Source organism: Camellia sinensis, chromosome 8 (genome assembly GCF_055761805.1).
Source record: "Camellia sinensis isolate YWXY chromosome 8, ASM5576180v1, whole genome shotgun sequence".
Taxonomy (NCBI): Eukaryota; Viridiplantae; Streptophyta; class Magnoliopsida; order Ericales; family Theaceae; genus Camellia; species Camellia sinensis.
In genome coordinates, this window is record NC_138968.1 from 17,121,262 (window position 1) to 17,138,356 (window position 17,095).

Consider the following 17,095-nt stretch of genomic DNA (forward strand, 5'->3'; position numbering starts at 1 on the left):
ATTTCATTTTTTTTTCTCACAAAAGTAAAAAAAAACTAAAAAACCCAACCCAACCCAAATAAGACTTTTTAGTCCAGGACTAAAATAGTCAAAAAGTCAATCTACTTTCCAAACGAAGCCTAAAATTTAACATTTTGATAGGGGTGAACATGGCCCGGATTGGTTCGGATTGGGATAAAACTAGGACCAATCCGTTATCTATGGTTCTTGAAATATTGGAACTAATCCAATTCGTTTAAATCATGGAACCAATCTGAACCAATCCATTTAAATATGGATTGGATCGGTTTAGGACCACGGATTCACATAATTAAATAACAAAAAAAAAATATAGAACATTTTAATTTCATAAAAACATAAATAGCATCATATTAGTACTACAATAGCAACATGTCTTTTTATAATAATGATATACTGTTCTAGAATTTAAACAATCATAAGAAAACTGATTTTACATAAGTATTTAGACAATTACAAATTAAAACTAAAAATCAACAAATAAAAGTAATAAAAGAAAATATTATGCGGGTTTAGGTTTGGGTTTAGGTTTTGTATGGAAGAAGAAAAGATAATATGCGGGAGGGTGTATAATATAAATATAGGCTATTTGTATACGACCTGGATCGGTTCCAATCCAGAACCGTGGGGTTCAATCCGGAACCAATTCGTAGACTACGAATTTTTAATTTTTCAATTTGAAACCGAACCACGGATTCAAAAAATCAATCCAAACCTATCAAATTAGATTGAACTGGATCGGATTACGGATTCCTTACTCAACCCTACATTTTGATACTATAATAATATCAAAATTTAACTAGGACCATCTATTTTAACATTATAGCATTGGGGATACCCGAATATGTCTTACCATTTATATTTTTATTAATATTGTGGTGATACATCACATAATAAATATGATTTCTACAAATATTGTGGTGACACATAAAGGGGTTGGCCTAGTGAGAATAACGTGAGACACTACTTTTCTTTTCTTTCTTTTTTTTTTTTTTTTCAAGTCAATCCATACAGGATATTGCTTTAATTTTATGAATCATTGTAGTGTTAGATATAATTTATTATAATTTTTATTTTAATTACAAAGAGTATTTGATTACGTCTATAGTGACTGGCCAAAGCTAAGAAGTGTGGTAGTCAAAGCTAGTTGGTGGGAGTAGATAATGTTAGGAATAAAGTTTGAGAAATTAGTAATAGGAACTAAATTAATGAGATAAAATTGTAATAAAAAAAATATAAAAAGGTGAGAGTTTAAAGAAAAAAAATATTGGGTATACTTCTTTAGTGGAGTATGGGATCCACTTAGTTTATTAAAAGGATATTTTTTTTTTGGGTTTAGTGTTAATTATAATATATTTATATAAATATATTGTATTTAATTTTTGGAGCTCAATAAATACTTTTTTTAATCTGTTTAGTAACAACTAAAATTTTGATAAAAAGTCTAAAAATTAACAATATCGATTTTGTATTGTTATTCTTCGGATGTGTGCAGCAGCTGTCGGTGGCTTTTAGTTCTTGATTTACAAGCTTGTTGTGTAGTATACAAAGCTTATTTTGTCCTTAAAAGTCTATTTATTAGTGATATTTTTAAAATTTTGTCACTAAAAATCATATTTTTGACTTTTCGGAACAGTCTTTTAGCGACCATCCTCATGCCAATAGAAATTGGTTTCTAAATGTCTTTTGCAACCACTGCTGGAAAACAGATTTTTAGTGGCGTTTAAAAAACGCCGCTATAAGTGTCAAAAACGCCGCTAATTCCTTTTCTGACGCTTAGAACCAAACGCCGAGGACGCGGCCGTCGCTATAACTTTGTGGCGTTTTGAAAACGTCGTCATATTAGTTTATGCGGCGTTTTTAAAAACGCCACCAAATGTCCTCCTAAACACATGCTGACGTCACTGACGATATTTAACGACGTTTTGGAAAAACGCCGTCATATCCCACTTTTTTTTTTTTTTTTTGAAATTGTGCTAATTTTATTTGATTGAATTAAAAATACCTGTAATAACATTTGTTAGGTTTTATTTCTTGGCAATCCCGTTTGACAAAACTCCTTTGAGTTGTAATTTTATTCGCTTTTTTATTTCAGTGAGACTTTGAGTGTTTAGATGCGAATCCAACCCGAATCAAGCCTTTCAGAGAAGTTTGTGTTGATAAAGCTTTCAAGATTGCCACTTCGCTGATTATGACGGGGATCGAGCTGCCCGGTCAGCTCGCGGGGGTCCAGGGGGCAGCGCCCCTTGGCGGGTCCGGGGCAGCGCCACGGCGGGGTTGAGGGGCAGCGCCCCCGAAGCAAAATGCAAAAATGCATTCAAAGTTGCCTGTCCGAGCATGTTATATTTTTCCAGTTTTTCCACTTTTGGTCTTCCCGCTCGAGCGGGGAAAGGGACGCTCGAGCGGGGATTGGAAGCTCTCAGCATCTCTGCAGTCGCCTGTAAAAATACTGGAATGTGTGATTTTACGCTCGAGCGGATTCTCCTACGCTCGAGCGCATCTTAGTTTGTTCGCACGTAGTTTTCTTTGATGTTTTTATTGAGTATTCAACTCATGATCTAAAGAGAGTACATCAAAGGTTTGTTCGTTATACACAAAAGAGAGAGTTATTCTTCAGTTGTGGATTCTGAAGAATTCGAGCCTGAAGCTTTGGTGGAATCCGGAGTGGCTCATCAGAAAGACAATTCCGTGGTGAAGATGGGGTTGGAAGAGGCACATAAAGGTTGGTTCAATTAGGCGTTGTGGATTCGCTAGGTAATTGAGAGTATACCTGTGTAATTCCTTTAAATCTTCTTAGTGGATTGTTCTTGTGGCTGTTGCCCGTGGTTTTTTTGATCACAGTTGGAGGTGTCCAATTGTGGTTTTTTCCACGTTAAAATTGTTGTGTCTCTTTGTCTTGATTGTTTGATTGGGATTGTTATATTCTGCTGAAAATTGATACATAATCACAAATCAACATCTAGTGGTTTTCTAGTTTTTTTCAATTGGTATCAGAGCAGGTCGTTCTATTTTTTTTAAAAAAAAAAAAAAAAAATATTTTCTTTTAGAACGAGATCTTGTTTGATTTGTGATAATGGATACAATTCGTGAAGGAAATTCTATGGTTCGACCACCCCTACTTGACGGATCCAATTATCCTTTTTGGAAAGCTCGGATGAGATCTTTTTTAAAATCTATTGATGAAAAAGTTTGGCAATCCGTCATGAATGGGTGGACTGAACCAACAATTACTGTTGATGGAGTTACAATCCCCAAACCAATTGATCAGTGGGACACAACTGATTACCAAAATAGTAGCTGGAATAGTAAAGCTATCAATTCTCTCTTTTGCGCTGTCACACCTGAAGAATTTAGTCGTATTTGTAATTGTGAAGTCGCAAAAGAGGCTTGGGATATCTTACAAACTATTCATGAGGGCACTCCTTCTGTTAAACGCTCAAAACTTCAAAGGCTCACATCTAGTTTCGAAAACCTTTCAATGAAAGATAGTGAGACCTTTGATGAATTTTATGCGAAGTTGAGTGACATTGTAAATTCCAGCTTCAATTTAGGTGAAAAAATTCCAGAATCCAAAGTTGTGGGAAAAATTTTGAGATCCTTGCCCGATCGGTTCCAACCAAAAGTTACGGCTATTGAGGAGGCTCAAGATGTTGACAACCTCAAGCTGGATCAGTTGGTTGGAAATCTCCAAACTTATGAGGCACACAGGAATTTCAAACAAAAACAAAAAGATATTGCTTTTAGTAGTGCTCATAAAGTTAGAGAGGATTCTGATGAGGATTGTGATATAGACTCCAAGATTATGGCTGCTTTTGTTAAACAATTTAAAAAATCTTTTTTGAAAAAGAATCCTAATCTTTTGGAATCTACTCATTCTCATAAATCTAAAGGCAAAGATAAACTCAAAATTAATTCTATAGCCAAGAAGGAGAAAGGAAAGATACAAGGAAACTCTGAAAGACTCCAATGCTATGAATGCCAAGGATTTGGCCATTTTGCTCAAGAATGCCCCACTCGTTTGAAGAAGAAGAAAGCCCTTGCCATCACTTGGGATGATGAATCTGAATCTGATGAAGATGAAAGTGACAATGAAGGTCAAGGCGAAGAGGGTCATAAACAATTTCTTGCTTTCATGGCGGCTTCTGAAGCTGAAGGACAAACCGATTCTCCAAAGAGGTCAGTTGAGAATAGCACTGATGATGAATCCTCGGAAAGCGATCATGAAGAGCTTGAGCAAGCTTATGAAAAGTTGTATAAGGAGTCTCTTAAGTTATTCAAATTGAATGACAAACTCACAAAGAAACTCAAAGCATGTGAATGTGAGAATGTCAAACTTAAGGAGGAGATTTCCGAGGCCAGGATTAATGCCATCAAGGTAGCTGATGATCAACAAGTTCTTTGTGCAAAATTGTTGACTTGTGAGACAGAGAGGAATGAGCTGCTGCAAACCCATGCCGTGTATAAAGAAAAGATTGAATCTCTCGAGATGTCACAAGTTGCTTTGGAAGAACTAATGATCAAGAAAGAGAAAGAGCTCAAGTGTGCTATGGCTACCATTGGTCTTTGGAACATAGGATCAAAGACTTTGGAGGATATCATTAGGTCTCAACAAATGAGTTGTGACAAGAGTGGCATTGGCTTTGGTGGTAAGAAAGAGCAAAAACAGAGTGCTTCAACATCTCATGATACAAGAACTCAAGGAAAGGGAGAACAAAAAATCCAACAAAAGGATGGACTTCTCAAACTTCCTAGAGTTGGTAAGGTAAAAGAAAAGAAGGTACACCCTGTGTTTATTTGTCATCATTGTGGTATGCATGGTCATATTCGCCCTTATTGTTATAAGTTGCATGGGAGAGTGCCTCAAAAGGGTAGAAATTCGATTTACATGTCTAGGCGGAATACCAAGATTCATGCGGGTGTTCACTACACCACGACACTTACCAAGACCGCTAGACCTGATTTTGTTAAGACCAAAAAGATTTGGGTGAGAAAAGTTGACTTGTAGTAATTTTTTTGGTCGTTTTAGTTTATAGGTTTTTGTGTGTTTTTTTTCGGGTCTTTTAATGTGTGCTTGTTTGTTTTTTGTCTTGCTTTGGTTAAGAAAAAAAATTGAAAAAAAAAAAAAAATTCCAAAAAGATATTCTTAGTATGGTTTTGCAAGCTTGAAATTTTTGAGTGGTCCTTGGTACATATTGGAATTGATGAGAAAATCCATTACATGTTAATATATGTGTGCTTTCTGTGATCATTACTCATTTTGGAGTGTGTGCTCTTTGATTAGTATGTCTCATTCTGTACACATTCTTGGATTAGCAAATTCTGGAGTCTTCCGCCCTAGTGATTATTTTTTTATGGACTTCTGTCATTGATCTTTTGCGTTTCTAGAGGAATTGACCTATACTAGCATATCATGGGTGATGTTGAGTCTCTTAACCACCTACCATCTTTTTTGCACCTCCATGGCTTTCCCCTTAATTCTTTGCAGTCTAGCCATGAGGAAAAGGCTACCTCAGAGTCACCAACCAGGCCATCCTTATTATATCCATGCTTCTCTGGTTCGGTTTCCATACTCTTGAGCGTGTCAGCCACCAATGATTGTGCAAAAGAAAAAGAAGAAGAAAAAGAAAAAGAAAAAGAAAGAGAAGAAGACAAAATATGCAAAAGAAAGAAAAAAATGTGCAAAAGAAAGAAAAAAAAAAGGAAAAGATTCATTGATTGAGGGGGAGCCTCCGCCTTTACTCACCAAATACCCCTTGATTCCTAGTGGTTTGACTTTCCTTTGGCGTGCTTAAGATTCTCTTGTCGGAGGTCCGGCTTTCATATCACTACTAGGATTGAATCTAGTGTTTGTCGAACTCCAAGAGTCACACACACACTTTTTATCATGGGATCTATGCTTTTCACATAATGCATCACTTTCTTTCATGAGGAATTTTCTACAGACTGTGCCCATTGTGTTTACTAGTAATGGTGCTTCTTGGATAATCTTATGTGTTTTAAGGTACTAATCTGAAATTCCTTGCTTGCTCCACCATATTATTTTTTGTTGTTTTCTTCTTGTTCACTGTTTTCAGTGTTTGTGGTTGCTTTTAGTGAGGGGGAGTTTGGTTCATTTTGATATGTTTTGGTAAGGGAGATTGGCTATTTGTTTTGCATATTGCTATGCCCTATTTGCCCGTCTTGTATGTTCATGGTATTTACATCGTCATATCATTGCTTGTGTGGTTTATGATCTTACTTTTGTTGTTTGAGAGCAGTTGTTCATGAGTCTTAGTTTTCATCTATTCATGTTTTCCATCTCATGTTTCAAGATAATCGTGTCATATGTCTCTTGCTTTTTTATATACTCTTGTGGGACTAATAGTTGTTTTGGAGATTGTGGCACTAATAACTGTTTTGCAGATCTTAATCTTGAAAAAGAAGTTGGCTTTTGTTGACTGTAATGGGTTGGGGTGTTTAGGATTTTATTTGTTAGGTGTGTTTTGTCACGGCATTGCCAAAGGGGGAGATTGTTAGGTTTTATTTCTTGGCAATCCCGTTTGACAAAACTCCTTTGAGTTGTAATTTTATTCGCTTTTTTATTTCAGTGAGACTTTGAGTGTTTAGATGCGAATCCAACCCGAATCAAGCCTTTCAGAGAAGTTTGTGTTGATAAAGCTTTCAAGATTGCCACTTCGCTGATTATGACGGGGATCGAGCTGCCCGGTCAGCTCGCGGGGGTCCAGGGGGCAGCGCCCCTTGGCGGGTCCGGGGCAGCGCCACGGCGGGGTTGAGGGGCAGCGCCCCCGAAGCAAAATGCAAAAATGCATTCAAAGTTGCCTGTCCGAGCATGTTATATTTTTCCAGTTTTTCCAGTTTTGGTCTTCCCGCTCGAGCGGGGAAAGGGACGCTCGAGCGGGAATTGGAAGCTCTCAGCATCTCTGCAGTCGCCTGTAAAAATACTGGAATGTGTGATTTTACGCTCGAGCGGATTCTCCTACGCTCGAGCGCATCTCAGTTTGTTCGCACGTAGTTTTTGGTCAGTCCGCTCGAGCGGGCTGTTTTGAGCTCGAGCGGAGATCGCGGGACAGATTCTATAAATTCGCGTGTTGGGTCAGATTTTGAGGATAACTTCTCCAGATCTTCTTTTTGGTTTCTAGGGTTTATATCTGGGGATACTTTGGGAGTTTTCTTTGATGTTTTTATTGAGTATTCAACTCATGATCTAAAGAGAGTACATCAAAGGTTTGTTCGTTATACACAAAAGAGAGAGTTATTCTTCAGTTGTGGATTCTGAAGAATTCGAGCCTGAAGCTTTGGTGGAATCCGGAGTGGCTCATCAGAAAGACAATTCCGTGGTGAAGATGGGGTTGGAAGAGGCACATAAAGGTTGGTTCAATTAGGCGTTGTGGATTCGCTAGGTAATTGAGAGTATACCTGTGTAATTCCTTTAAATCTTCTTAGTGGATTGTTCTTGTGGCTGTTGCCCGTGGTTTTTTTGATCACAGTTGGAGGTGTCCAATTGTGGTTTTTTCCACGTTAAAATTGTTGTGTCTCTTTGTCTTGATTGTTTGATTGGGATTGTTATATTCTGCTGAAAATTGATACATAATCACAAATCAACATCTAGTGGTTTTCTAGTTTTTTTCAACATTAACATAAAATAATAACTCCCATTCAAAATTTGTTTCTTTTCCACCAAAATGGACAAAAACAATAGTGGAATACTGAAATTCCAATGTTCCCATCAGAACATACTGAAATGCACCAAAATACACAAACTCTACAAAACATACCAAAGCAATGAGTTGTTTGACACCTTAACGATGTTCATTTTTATTTGCCTCTTTCCATCAAAAGAAAAATTTGAGAATAAAGAAAAGTTATAAATTTATTAAAATATCCAAGAATCCAGAAAGGAGAAAATAAAAGAAACATTAAAATCTAAATAACACAAAAACAAATGAAAACTTGCAAAATCCTATAAAAGCTGTTTTTTAATGACCAAAAAAAGACTAAAATTAAGATCCTAACAAGCAAAATTGTCTAAAAACCTACCTCCCACACAATAAAGCAATCTTGGTTCACTCCTTTCTCTCCTCTTTTGGAGAAAACAGATGCAAAATTGTTCGACCCATTGACATGAACAGTCCCCGAAGACCGCAATATCAACTCGTTCTTCTTTGATTCTTTCACCATTGATTCTGCAGATTCACGTTCGCCACAATACCCAGAATTCCGCCCGTTCTTGATCGAAAATGACTGCGCCAGTCCATTGAACAAGGATGAAAAATGACCCATTTCAACCAGCCTCTCTGCAGAATTCAATTCCCATAAGTTCTTGTTGATTGCAGATTCAAAATTCTTAACAAACAAATATAGATATACAATTGAATTGTGTTATAGTTAGCTGAGTAAAAGATGTTACATGAGTGAGAAAGCTAAAAGAATCTGTGAATTATTAAAAATGGATACAAAAATTTAGGATGAATCTGGAAGAGACGAAAAAAAACATGCTTAAGTAAACGGAAATCAGAAAATATTCAATCTTACATGGAATTACAACATTACATGTAAGTAACACTTGTTTGGTAGCTCAGAAAATGAACTGACAGAAATGAAGAAAAAAAAAATGCAATAATCCGAATCTTAAACTTCCCAATTATATATATATTATATATATATGACCATTTAGATAACAGAGGATCCAGAATTTTCTTTAATTTTTTGTCTCCATTTTCTAAGCAACCGAACAGAGGGTAAAACTAAGTCTACAAATAATACCCAAATAGAAGTAGAGAAAGCTAAGAATCTGAAATTTTTCAAAAATAAAAACAAACATTATGAATCAGAAAGAAACTAAACAACCATTCCATAATGGAAATCACGAAAAGCAGAGGAAATTAAGAAAATAATAAAAAGACCATTGCCTGTGGCAGCCGCAAAAGACCCAGAACTTACTTTACATTTTCTTTTCTTTTTCCTCCATTTTCTAAGCAACCGAACAAAGGATAACGATGCCAAAAATAGTGATCTGTTGTTCCTATTTATATATAACCCAATGAAGCAATTATAATCTGGTAGAAGCATTTACCAGGGTTGTCTTCATGAAATATGGCGCTTTCCTCCCTTTGCAGCTGACAGTTGTCAGTCATGTTCACTATAAAGCCAGAACAAGATAACAAATTAATACTGAGCATAAGCACAACTATTAACCACAACATATAACAGTTTACAAATATGCTGTGTATGCTTCCATGCCATTATCATTGGCAAGTAAAAACAGGCCATTTATTGAAGGCAAACAATGTGCTCTGCTTGTGTTAGCCAAGTTTTTTGCCATCCAGGCACCAAGAATGCCTATTAGACAAGTGGCTCAAAGGAGAATGGACACAATCCTTAAAGACATTCCAAGCTAGAAGTTCAATAATCTATGAAATAAAACAAAGGGAGAGCATTCTTAATGTATTCTAAATTACCTGCTTGTGAGGTTGGCAATATTACAACAAGAGCATCTGGGCCTACTTTAACAGTTGCAGCCTGTAAATGGCACAGCAAAGGTCGTCTTGCCGTAGTTCCTTCAAATGGAACTTCTAGAGGCAATTGGAGTGGGCTTGCAGCAAGCTGCATTAGTACTCATGCCTAAACATTTTGGTCACATTAGAGGCCTAGAATACCATCAGAATAAGCTCAGGGAATTTACTCAGAAGGAAAAGCTTCAATACCTTCTCAGCTGGCACATCATCATAGACATTTACTTTGCCACAACCGAATATTGTCATTTGTCCTTCTGGGCCATTTGCTGCACTTGCGGTTCTGGGTTCATTTAGAACAAAGAAATATGTCATTTGTCAGTCATTATCCACTCATACAGACAAACACACTTTGTACAATTGCAAGTTAATTTGGATTGCAAGCTGTAATATAAAATAAATGAAGTAGTTTCTCCCGAAGTAAAAAAGTACAAGAAGTAACCAAATTTGGGGTTGTGGGAGCCATGCCAGGATGTGCACAAAGAATATACCGAAGTAATGGTTCCAATAGGATGTTGCCCTGGCCCAAGTTAATGTTCTTAAAATGACAATTATGCATTTTGTTTTTTTGTTTTTGTTTCATTGATATTTTTAAGTAGCATTCCCTTATTTTGGAATATTGTTCATTTGTTCTTCCCTCATGTTATTGGCTGGTATTCTTAACAGGATCCTAAGAGTTCAAAGTCAAAAGTTATTCATGATAACAGAAGGTATTTATTCCTTTCGAATTTCTGCACAAGGAAAATCTATATCTGCAATGGGTATGCTGCTAAAAAATACTTCTCATTAGCAGTGAAAAGGAATTGAAGACAAAAAAGGTTGTTCATGAACCTAAGCCTTCTGCCTCAGAGAAGCTTGTTCCTAAAGCACGTCAGAATGCAAACAGGTTTATGAAACATCATATGCAATGCTTCATTACTTGGATGTTTTGACCTTCTGAGGTTTGACATAGAGTTACTGTTGTGCAGGCCCAAGCAGGTTGAGAATTCAACTAAGTCAGGCATGAAACAAAGCTTGGCTGTGTTCAATTTCAAAAGTGAGGAACGGGCAGAAAGGAGGAAAGAGGCAAGAACTCATGCTGTTTTATTAATTTTTATTTAAAAAAAAAAAAGAAAAGGAAAAGAATCATGGCTGTGACTTGTTCATTTGTCTGTTTTCCTCTTTCATCTTAGTTTTACATGAAGTTGGGGGAGAAAAAGCATGCAAAGAAGGCCGGGACAAATCAAATTCAAGCAAATAAACTGGTACATAAATTCAATGCAATAGTTATCTAAAGTGTACGGTTATGTCACAGAACCTACAGTGCTAAAGGAGAAAGGATAGATAACAAAAGGATGCAAACTTGCAGGGAATTAGTTTGTCAATGAAAAAATGCCAATATGAGTAATTGCATGAACATTATGACCAATTTACCTGAATTTGCACCTTCTTAACTGCCTCTGTAAGCAACTGACACCCCACAATATCCTGCACAATATCCTGAACATTATGACCAAAAACGCACAGTTGTTTTTCCTCACACTATCATTCTGCTATTCTTCATTCAAGGAAAGGAAAAGGATAAGACCAACCTCTTCAGAGTCTCTGTGGGAAGCAACGATGTCCTGAAAACTGACTGGGGGTGCCACGGATATTCTAACCTTGTGAAAGGAGATCTTTCTTCTCTCTTCTATTTCTTTCTCAACCTTGCAAAATAATGTTTTCCGTAAGAGAAAAGATTATGACATCACAAAAGACTAACCTATCAGGAGTAAGCATGAACCTAGGGTGGAGGCGGCATACCCTGACAAAATAGAGGAAGAAGCTTGATTTGAATACTCAACAAGAAGCCAGATTAGAGCAGTTTTTGGTAACCATCCAGCGATTTTTAGTGTTTTGGGTATAGCTTAGATACTTTCTCACAGAAGTGCCCCACAGATGATGAGTTCTTATATATATTTATTTTCCTCAATCCTGCAATTTTGAGTTATGCATCATGCAACAAAAAGAATGATTTATGAGTTAAGCATCATGCTAGTAAACTGTTCTTCAGGGAGAAAAATGGCAAGACGGGAGCTAGTGTTCCAACAAAGTACTCACAGTTCTAAAGAATTTACCATGCAAAACACAACTCTATGTCATGACACAAGACCATGTCACAAATGATGCTCTGAAAACAATTAGATGTAGGACCAAATTGAAGAACTAACATATTACAAGGAATTATCAATGTTAAACCTTACAGTTTTTCCTTAATGATTTTTATGTTAAAACCTTAATTAATAATCATATCCTCGATCATCATGTAGAAAAAATCCTCTTCTTTATATTTCAATAACAAATAACGAGTCCCCAGTTCTTTTAAGATATCATTGATGCCAAACTAAAACAGGAAAGAAGCTATGTTAGAACGAAGGGACAGACCTGGAGAGTCAGAGCATTGGTGTGTTTGGTGACCAAGAAATTGGTCAAGTTCACACAATATGCCAAGGCAGAATTGAAGAGTAAATAAAAGATTATTTTGATATCATCTCTGGCAAGAGCTATTATGATCCCAACCATGTTTTCCTCCATCAACAATGTAGCAGGAATTAAGAACTAAACAGCCATTGGTGCCATGTATAACAGAAGGTTCATAGAATTTAGTTTTTCCCTGGAAAAGAAACTAAGATAATAGTGTGGGTTTTCAATAATGGAAGCAGACAAATAATCTATAACAAAAATAAAGGACCCAAAATATTTACAATTTTGTTATAGAGACAAATAGTTAATTACCCTTCTGAGGACAGCAAAATGCCTTGAAGCAGAGACTTTAATGCCCTTGCAGCTGTAGCACCATGACACATTATAAAACCAAATAGATGGAAACTTGGTTCACCCTGCAGCCACATAACAAAGTTCAATAATATAATACATGAAAAGGTCCAAGAGGCCAAGAAACTCTAGAACATATCAGAAATACCGATTATAAATAATTTCTTCAACAACATAAACAAAGGTTATATGGATAACAGTGCAAGTAATTGAGTCATCATATAAATTAGCCAAATTTGCCAGTGCCAAACTTACAGCCATGGGTTGGTAAAACATCATAAGGCACAAGATGAAAATGGACAAATCAATAATAGGATAAATTACAAGATGAAAATGGACAAATCAAGGGCTACAAGATAGTTTGATATAAATTATGAGGATGTTCAATAATAGGATAAAGTACACTGACCTCCCCCTTAAGTTTAGAGAAAACACAACAAACGCTACAATTTTGACATAATTACGTCGATCTCTCCTTTTAATATAAGGCTAAAAGAACAAAAATTATTGCAAATGATGTGAATACATGAAAATAAATAACATTTCAGTATAAAACTATAACAACCTTTTAAGAAAACCAAATCTAATTATGCTTAACTAGTGCGGTTTACTAAAAATCAATTAAATCCCTATATGCAACATTTTTCTTATGTATGCTATGGAGAAAACTTTACCTTTTCAATTACAAGGAAGAAATGTGAATACATGAAAGGATTCCACCAAACCACCTTGGAAGAACAGGGGTTATCAACCCACCATTAATTGCCACAGCAACTGCAATATTTATACTGCTATTATAAGTAAAACTCTTCCCATCTTTACATGTAGTATTCATAACTGGGTGCTGAGCAAGTGCCATGGCCGCAACCTTAGCTAACAATGCAGTCATAGTCACACAATGAAAAAATTTATGAAAAAATCTAACAAATGTTCACTAAACACAAGAAATATAAAAATATATCAGTTTTTTTATTTTATGTTTCTTCTTAAAATATATCATTTTTATGTTTCTACTACAGTCTACAACAGTAAAAAGAGGGCACAGTCAAAGAACAGGGGTCATTTTACATTACCTTTTTTTTTCTTTTTTTTTTTTTTAAAGATGATTACAAATAAAGGCTCTAGACGCAAGTTGCATGAAATTCCAGTGGCTGTAGGGAAAAAAAATATAAAAAAATAAAATATATATATCAGCAAAAAAAAAATGGAGTTCAGGAAAAAGGAAGAAGAAATCTGGACAAAACAGAAATCTAGAATGAAAAACAAATCTGGATAAGATCAATTTGTTCTTGGTTTGCTGCCAATGAGGAGTACAAAAATCTGGAAAAAAAAAATGAAAAAAGAGGAAACAGAAATCTGGACAGAACAAAAAAAAATCTGGACAGAACAGAAATCTGGAAAAAAAATGAAAAATTATTGTCTTTGTTCTTCGTTTGCTGTAAAGAAACAAAATAAAAACATTTGGAAAAAAAAAATGAATCGAAGAGGAGGACAAATCTGGACAGAACAAAGAAGAAGAGGAAGAAAAGAAAAAAATCTGGACAGAACAAAAAATGAATCTGTCGTTCCATGCAATCACCTCATTGTCCATGTGATTGAAGCTACTCTCCATCTCAATCTTCCACTCCTCCGTACTCGAATCCTTTTTCTCTATCTCTTCCTTTACAAGTTCATGTAACCGATCTCTACACTTCATCGCCACCTACAAAGAAATGAAACACCTATTAACACTTGTTAATGAAAACCAAAATAAAAATGACTTGCTTGAAACCTTGTTAATCAGCAGATTTAACAAAATGTGTGAGAGATCAGATTAGATCGAGTTTGGATTTTGATGAGATTAGATCGATTTTCTTGTTCAATTTCGGCTCTACAATTTGCGAAAGAGATCAAGTTCGGGTTCGATGAAGAAAAGCTAGGGCAAGAACAAATCTAACAAAATGCAAGAGAGATCAGATCAGATCAGATCGAGTATGGATTTCGATCAGATTAGATCGACTTTCTTGTTCGATTTCAGATCTACGATTTGTGAGAGACACACACACACACACACACGCACACACACACACACACACACACACACAGAGTTTGATGAAGAACAGCTAGAGTGAGAAAGATCGAGTTCGAGTCCAATGAAGAACAGCTATTGAGAGAGATCGATATTAATCGCGAGAGAGGAGCAGCTCATGCGAGATTGTGTTACTTTGGTAATTGGAATGGGGTTAAGTGTCTGTTAAGTAAAACAGACATGGCTCATTGAGACCATCAACAGGCATCATGCCTTGAAAAACGTGTTGGCTATTGAGATATACCACGGCGTTTCATAAAACGTCTTTGATTCAAACGTCGTCATAGGCAACTTTTCTTGTAGTGAACAAAATTTTCATTTTTAAAGATCAAAAATTTTTGTCTTTAAAACTCTTATATGTTGTAGTGATTGTTTAGAATTTATCTAAGGGTGATTTGTGAGACTATTCGTGTCTCGTTTGTAATAGTTTGTGTAACAACCCCGACCTTTAATTAACGTTAATTCATGATTAAGTATGCCTAATAAGTAATTAAGGTGAAATTCTGAAGAAATTGCATATGTGTCACATTATTTGTGCTCATATTTGTCTGATATAGAAATATTTGTTTGAATTCCTGTTTTGTTTTATGAATCGAAGGCTTTATCGGCATCTGATCATGAAATTGACCTGATTTATGTGTTAGTTGAAATTTTTAGAACATTATGGTAAGTTTAATTAGAATTCGATTCGAAATGATTAAATTAGAATAATTTAATGTCTACTTGATAGTTTGATCAACAATTTAATTACACTATTATCCAAGCTTATATAAGGCACCATTGGTTCCTCCGCTCATCCTTTTTCCTTCATTTCAATACACTTTGAGCCTACACAAGTAAACAAACATGAGAGAGGGAGAGAAATGAGAGATTTGAGCTCAACTAAAGAACTTGCTAGGAATTGAAGGATTGGACATAGAAATACAAGGATCAAGCTTCTAACTCTCTCATTGACAGGCCTAAGTAAGAATTCAACCCTTAGATTGTACAATTATAGTGTGTGGGACATAAACTCTAGAGAATTAAGTTGGTTAATGCAAGAATTGAGTTAGAATTGAAAAGAATTGAACCAAATCATGCATGCATACTCATTTCATCACAATTTGAAGTAGTTTTCAAAGAATTTCCTCTTGCATGTCCTCATTTTGGCCTTGATCAAAGAATTCAATATGTTTTTGAGTTAGACACCTCATTGGATCATGTTTTGAAAGCTTTGAACTTGCACCTTTACATGCATGATATATAATGATATATTTTCACAATTTCAAGGTTGAGTTTAAAACAATTGACAAAGCTTTTGGACTTAATTTTGTGAAATGATTTAGAATTCACCATGTTTTATCTATTTACAAGTATTTCCTCAAGTTTCCTCAAGCTTTTGGCCCAAAAGAGCATGATTTGCAACTTTAGAATTGGGTATTGCACTTGGCAGAGCAATTTGGAAATCCCAGATTCTGCCTCTTCGCTCAAGCGACTAATCCTGCGCTCGAGCAACCACTCTATGTTTTTCACCTCTACTCGAGTGACCAAATGTTAGCTCGAGCGTAAAATCCATGATTCCAGAAGTTTCATGTTTTTGTAGACCGCTCGAGCGACAAGAGTTGTGCTCGAGCGAGGACTTGAGTCTTACGCTCGAGCAACCATTGAGCATTCGTCGAGCGTAAAAATCACACAACCAGTACTTTTTCAAAGTTTACAAACCGCTCGAGCGAAGGAAGTTGCGCTCGAGTGGCCCTTCACAAGTTTGCGTGTCCGCTCGAGCGAAGGAAGTTGCGCTCAAGCGAGACCCCTGTTCTCAGCAAGTTTTGTAAAACATGTTCAAGTGCATTTTGACGTCCACATTGCATCGTAGGCATTCCTAGGCCGTGATTAAGACTCAATAAGAAGTTAAGACCTAGAAACACACCAAGTATGGAACGAAAAAAGTTAAGTACCAACCGAGTGCATGTTTCATTATGTGTTTCTGCTATGTATGTGTAGGTCACGCGCCATAAGTTATTTGATTTGTCTGTTCTGCAAGTGGATCCATTTGTGAGTAATAACTTTGTAAAGCTATATTTACGCCTAAGTAATTTCTAATATGATATGATATGACAAGAATGCTCTGTTTTATGAAATGTTGAATTCTGTCCAATGAATGATTGTTCAATTTCTAACAAGTATTCGTGGCATCCTTAGCACAAGGCCCTTGCCCGGGGGTAACAATACCATGGTTTACAAGCAAGGCCTTTGCTTTGGGGTAATAGTACCATGGTTTCATGGCCCTCGCTCGGGGGTAACAATATCGTGGTTTCATGGCCCTCGCCTAGGGGTAACAATACCGTGGTTTCATGGCCCTCGTCCGGGGGTAACAATACCGAGGCCCAAGTATATTACAAGTTCCCGGTACCGGAGGTTCCTTATGGAACTAACAAGCATGATAACACTATTAGATGTACCATGTATAATGAAGCATGAACTTTAATTTCTGTACGAAGTTGAACAAGAAAATGAACATAAATTTATTTTTGATATGAACTCTGGTTTCCGATTCTATTATGGACATCATTCATTTAGACCCTTTACCCTGTTATTATTCACTGGGCTTCCGCTCACTATTTTTATTATGTATGTAGGTGAGCAGGTGCGTGACTAGGCTTAACCTGCTGCCTAGAGTTTTGAGTCAGCTAGCCACCGTGCCTCCCGGGGAGGTTCCCTTTTGAAA

General features: G+C 36.2%; 1 protein-coding gene and 2 long non-coding RNA genes across 7 annotated transcripts; 1 reads left to right on the forward strand and 2 right to left on the reverse strand.

Annotated features, from left to right (window-relative positions):
* Window positions 1-7,862: 7,862 nt before the first annotated feature.
* LOC114282887 (putative protein phosphatase 2C 73) lies at window positions 7,863-9,991 on the reverse strand. Its single transcript, XM_082885954.1, has 4 exons — window positions 9,723-9,991; window positions 9,477-9,639; window positions 9,092-9,157; window positions 7,863-8,312 (listed from the first exon to the last, which is right to left on the reverse strand). Exons 2-4 carry the CDS (start codon window positions 9,625-9,627, stop codon window positions 8,044-8,046), a joined length of 486 nt encoding a protein of 161 aa, XP_082742080.1. The 5' UTR covers window positions 9,628-9,639; window positions 9,723-9,991; the 3' UTR covers window positions 7,863-8,043.
* A 112-nt stretch (window positions 9,992-10,103) lies between these two features.
* Window positions 10,104-10,757, forward strand: LOC145798427 (uncharacterized). Its single transcript, XR_014339277.1, has 4 exons — window positions 10,104-10,240; window positions 10,324-10,416; window positions 10,499-10,595; window positions 10,703-10,757. It is a non-coding gene; the product is annotated as an uncharacterized LOC145798427 (long non-coding RNA).
* Window positions 10,758-11,534: 777 nt separating this feature from the next.
* Window positions 11,535-14,696, reverse strand: LOC114290140 (uncharacterized). Of its 5 annotated transcripts, none has more exons than XR_014339279.1 (5): window positions 13,903-14,387; window positions 13,397-13,474; window positions 12,998-13,196; window positions 12,285-12,388; window positions 11,535-12,162 (listed from the first exon to the last, which is right to left on the reverse strand). It is a non-coding gene; the product is annotated as an uncharacterized LOC114290140 (long non-coding RNA). The 5 variants fall into 5 exon arrangements; XR_014339280.1 differs by having other exon boundaries at window positions 12,122-12,174; XR_014339282.1 differs by lacking the exon at window positions 11,535-12,162 and adding an exon at window positions 14,636-14,696 and having other exon boundaries at window positions 12,247-12,388; window positions 13,903-14,025.
* Window positions 14,697-17,095: the final 2,399 nt, after the last annotated feature.

Bases quoted from the DNA above. Each gene is read 5' to 3' on its own strand.
- LOC114282887 (XM_082885954.1), bottom strand. From the start codon at position 9,627: ATGCAGCTTGCTGCAAGCCCACTCCAATTGCCTCTAGAAGTTCCATTT. The intron at 9,158-9,476 runs GTAATTTAGAAT...CTGGCTTTATAG, and splicing joins ATTGCCAACCTCACAAGCAG to TGAACATGACTGACAACTGT. The intron at 8,313-9,091 runs GTAAATGCTTCT...TGAATTCTGCAG, and splicing joins ATTTCATGAAGACAACCCTG to AGAGGCTGGTTGAAATGGGT.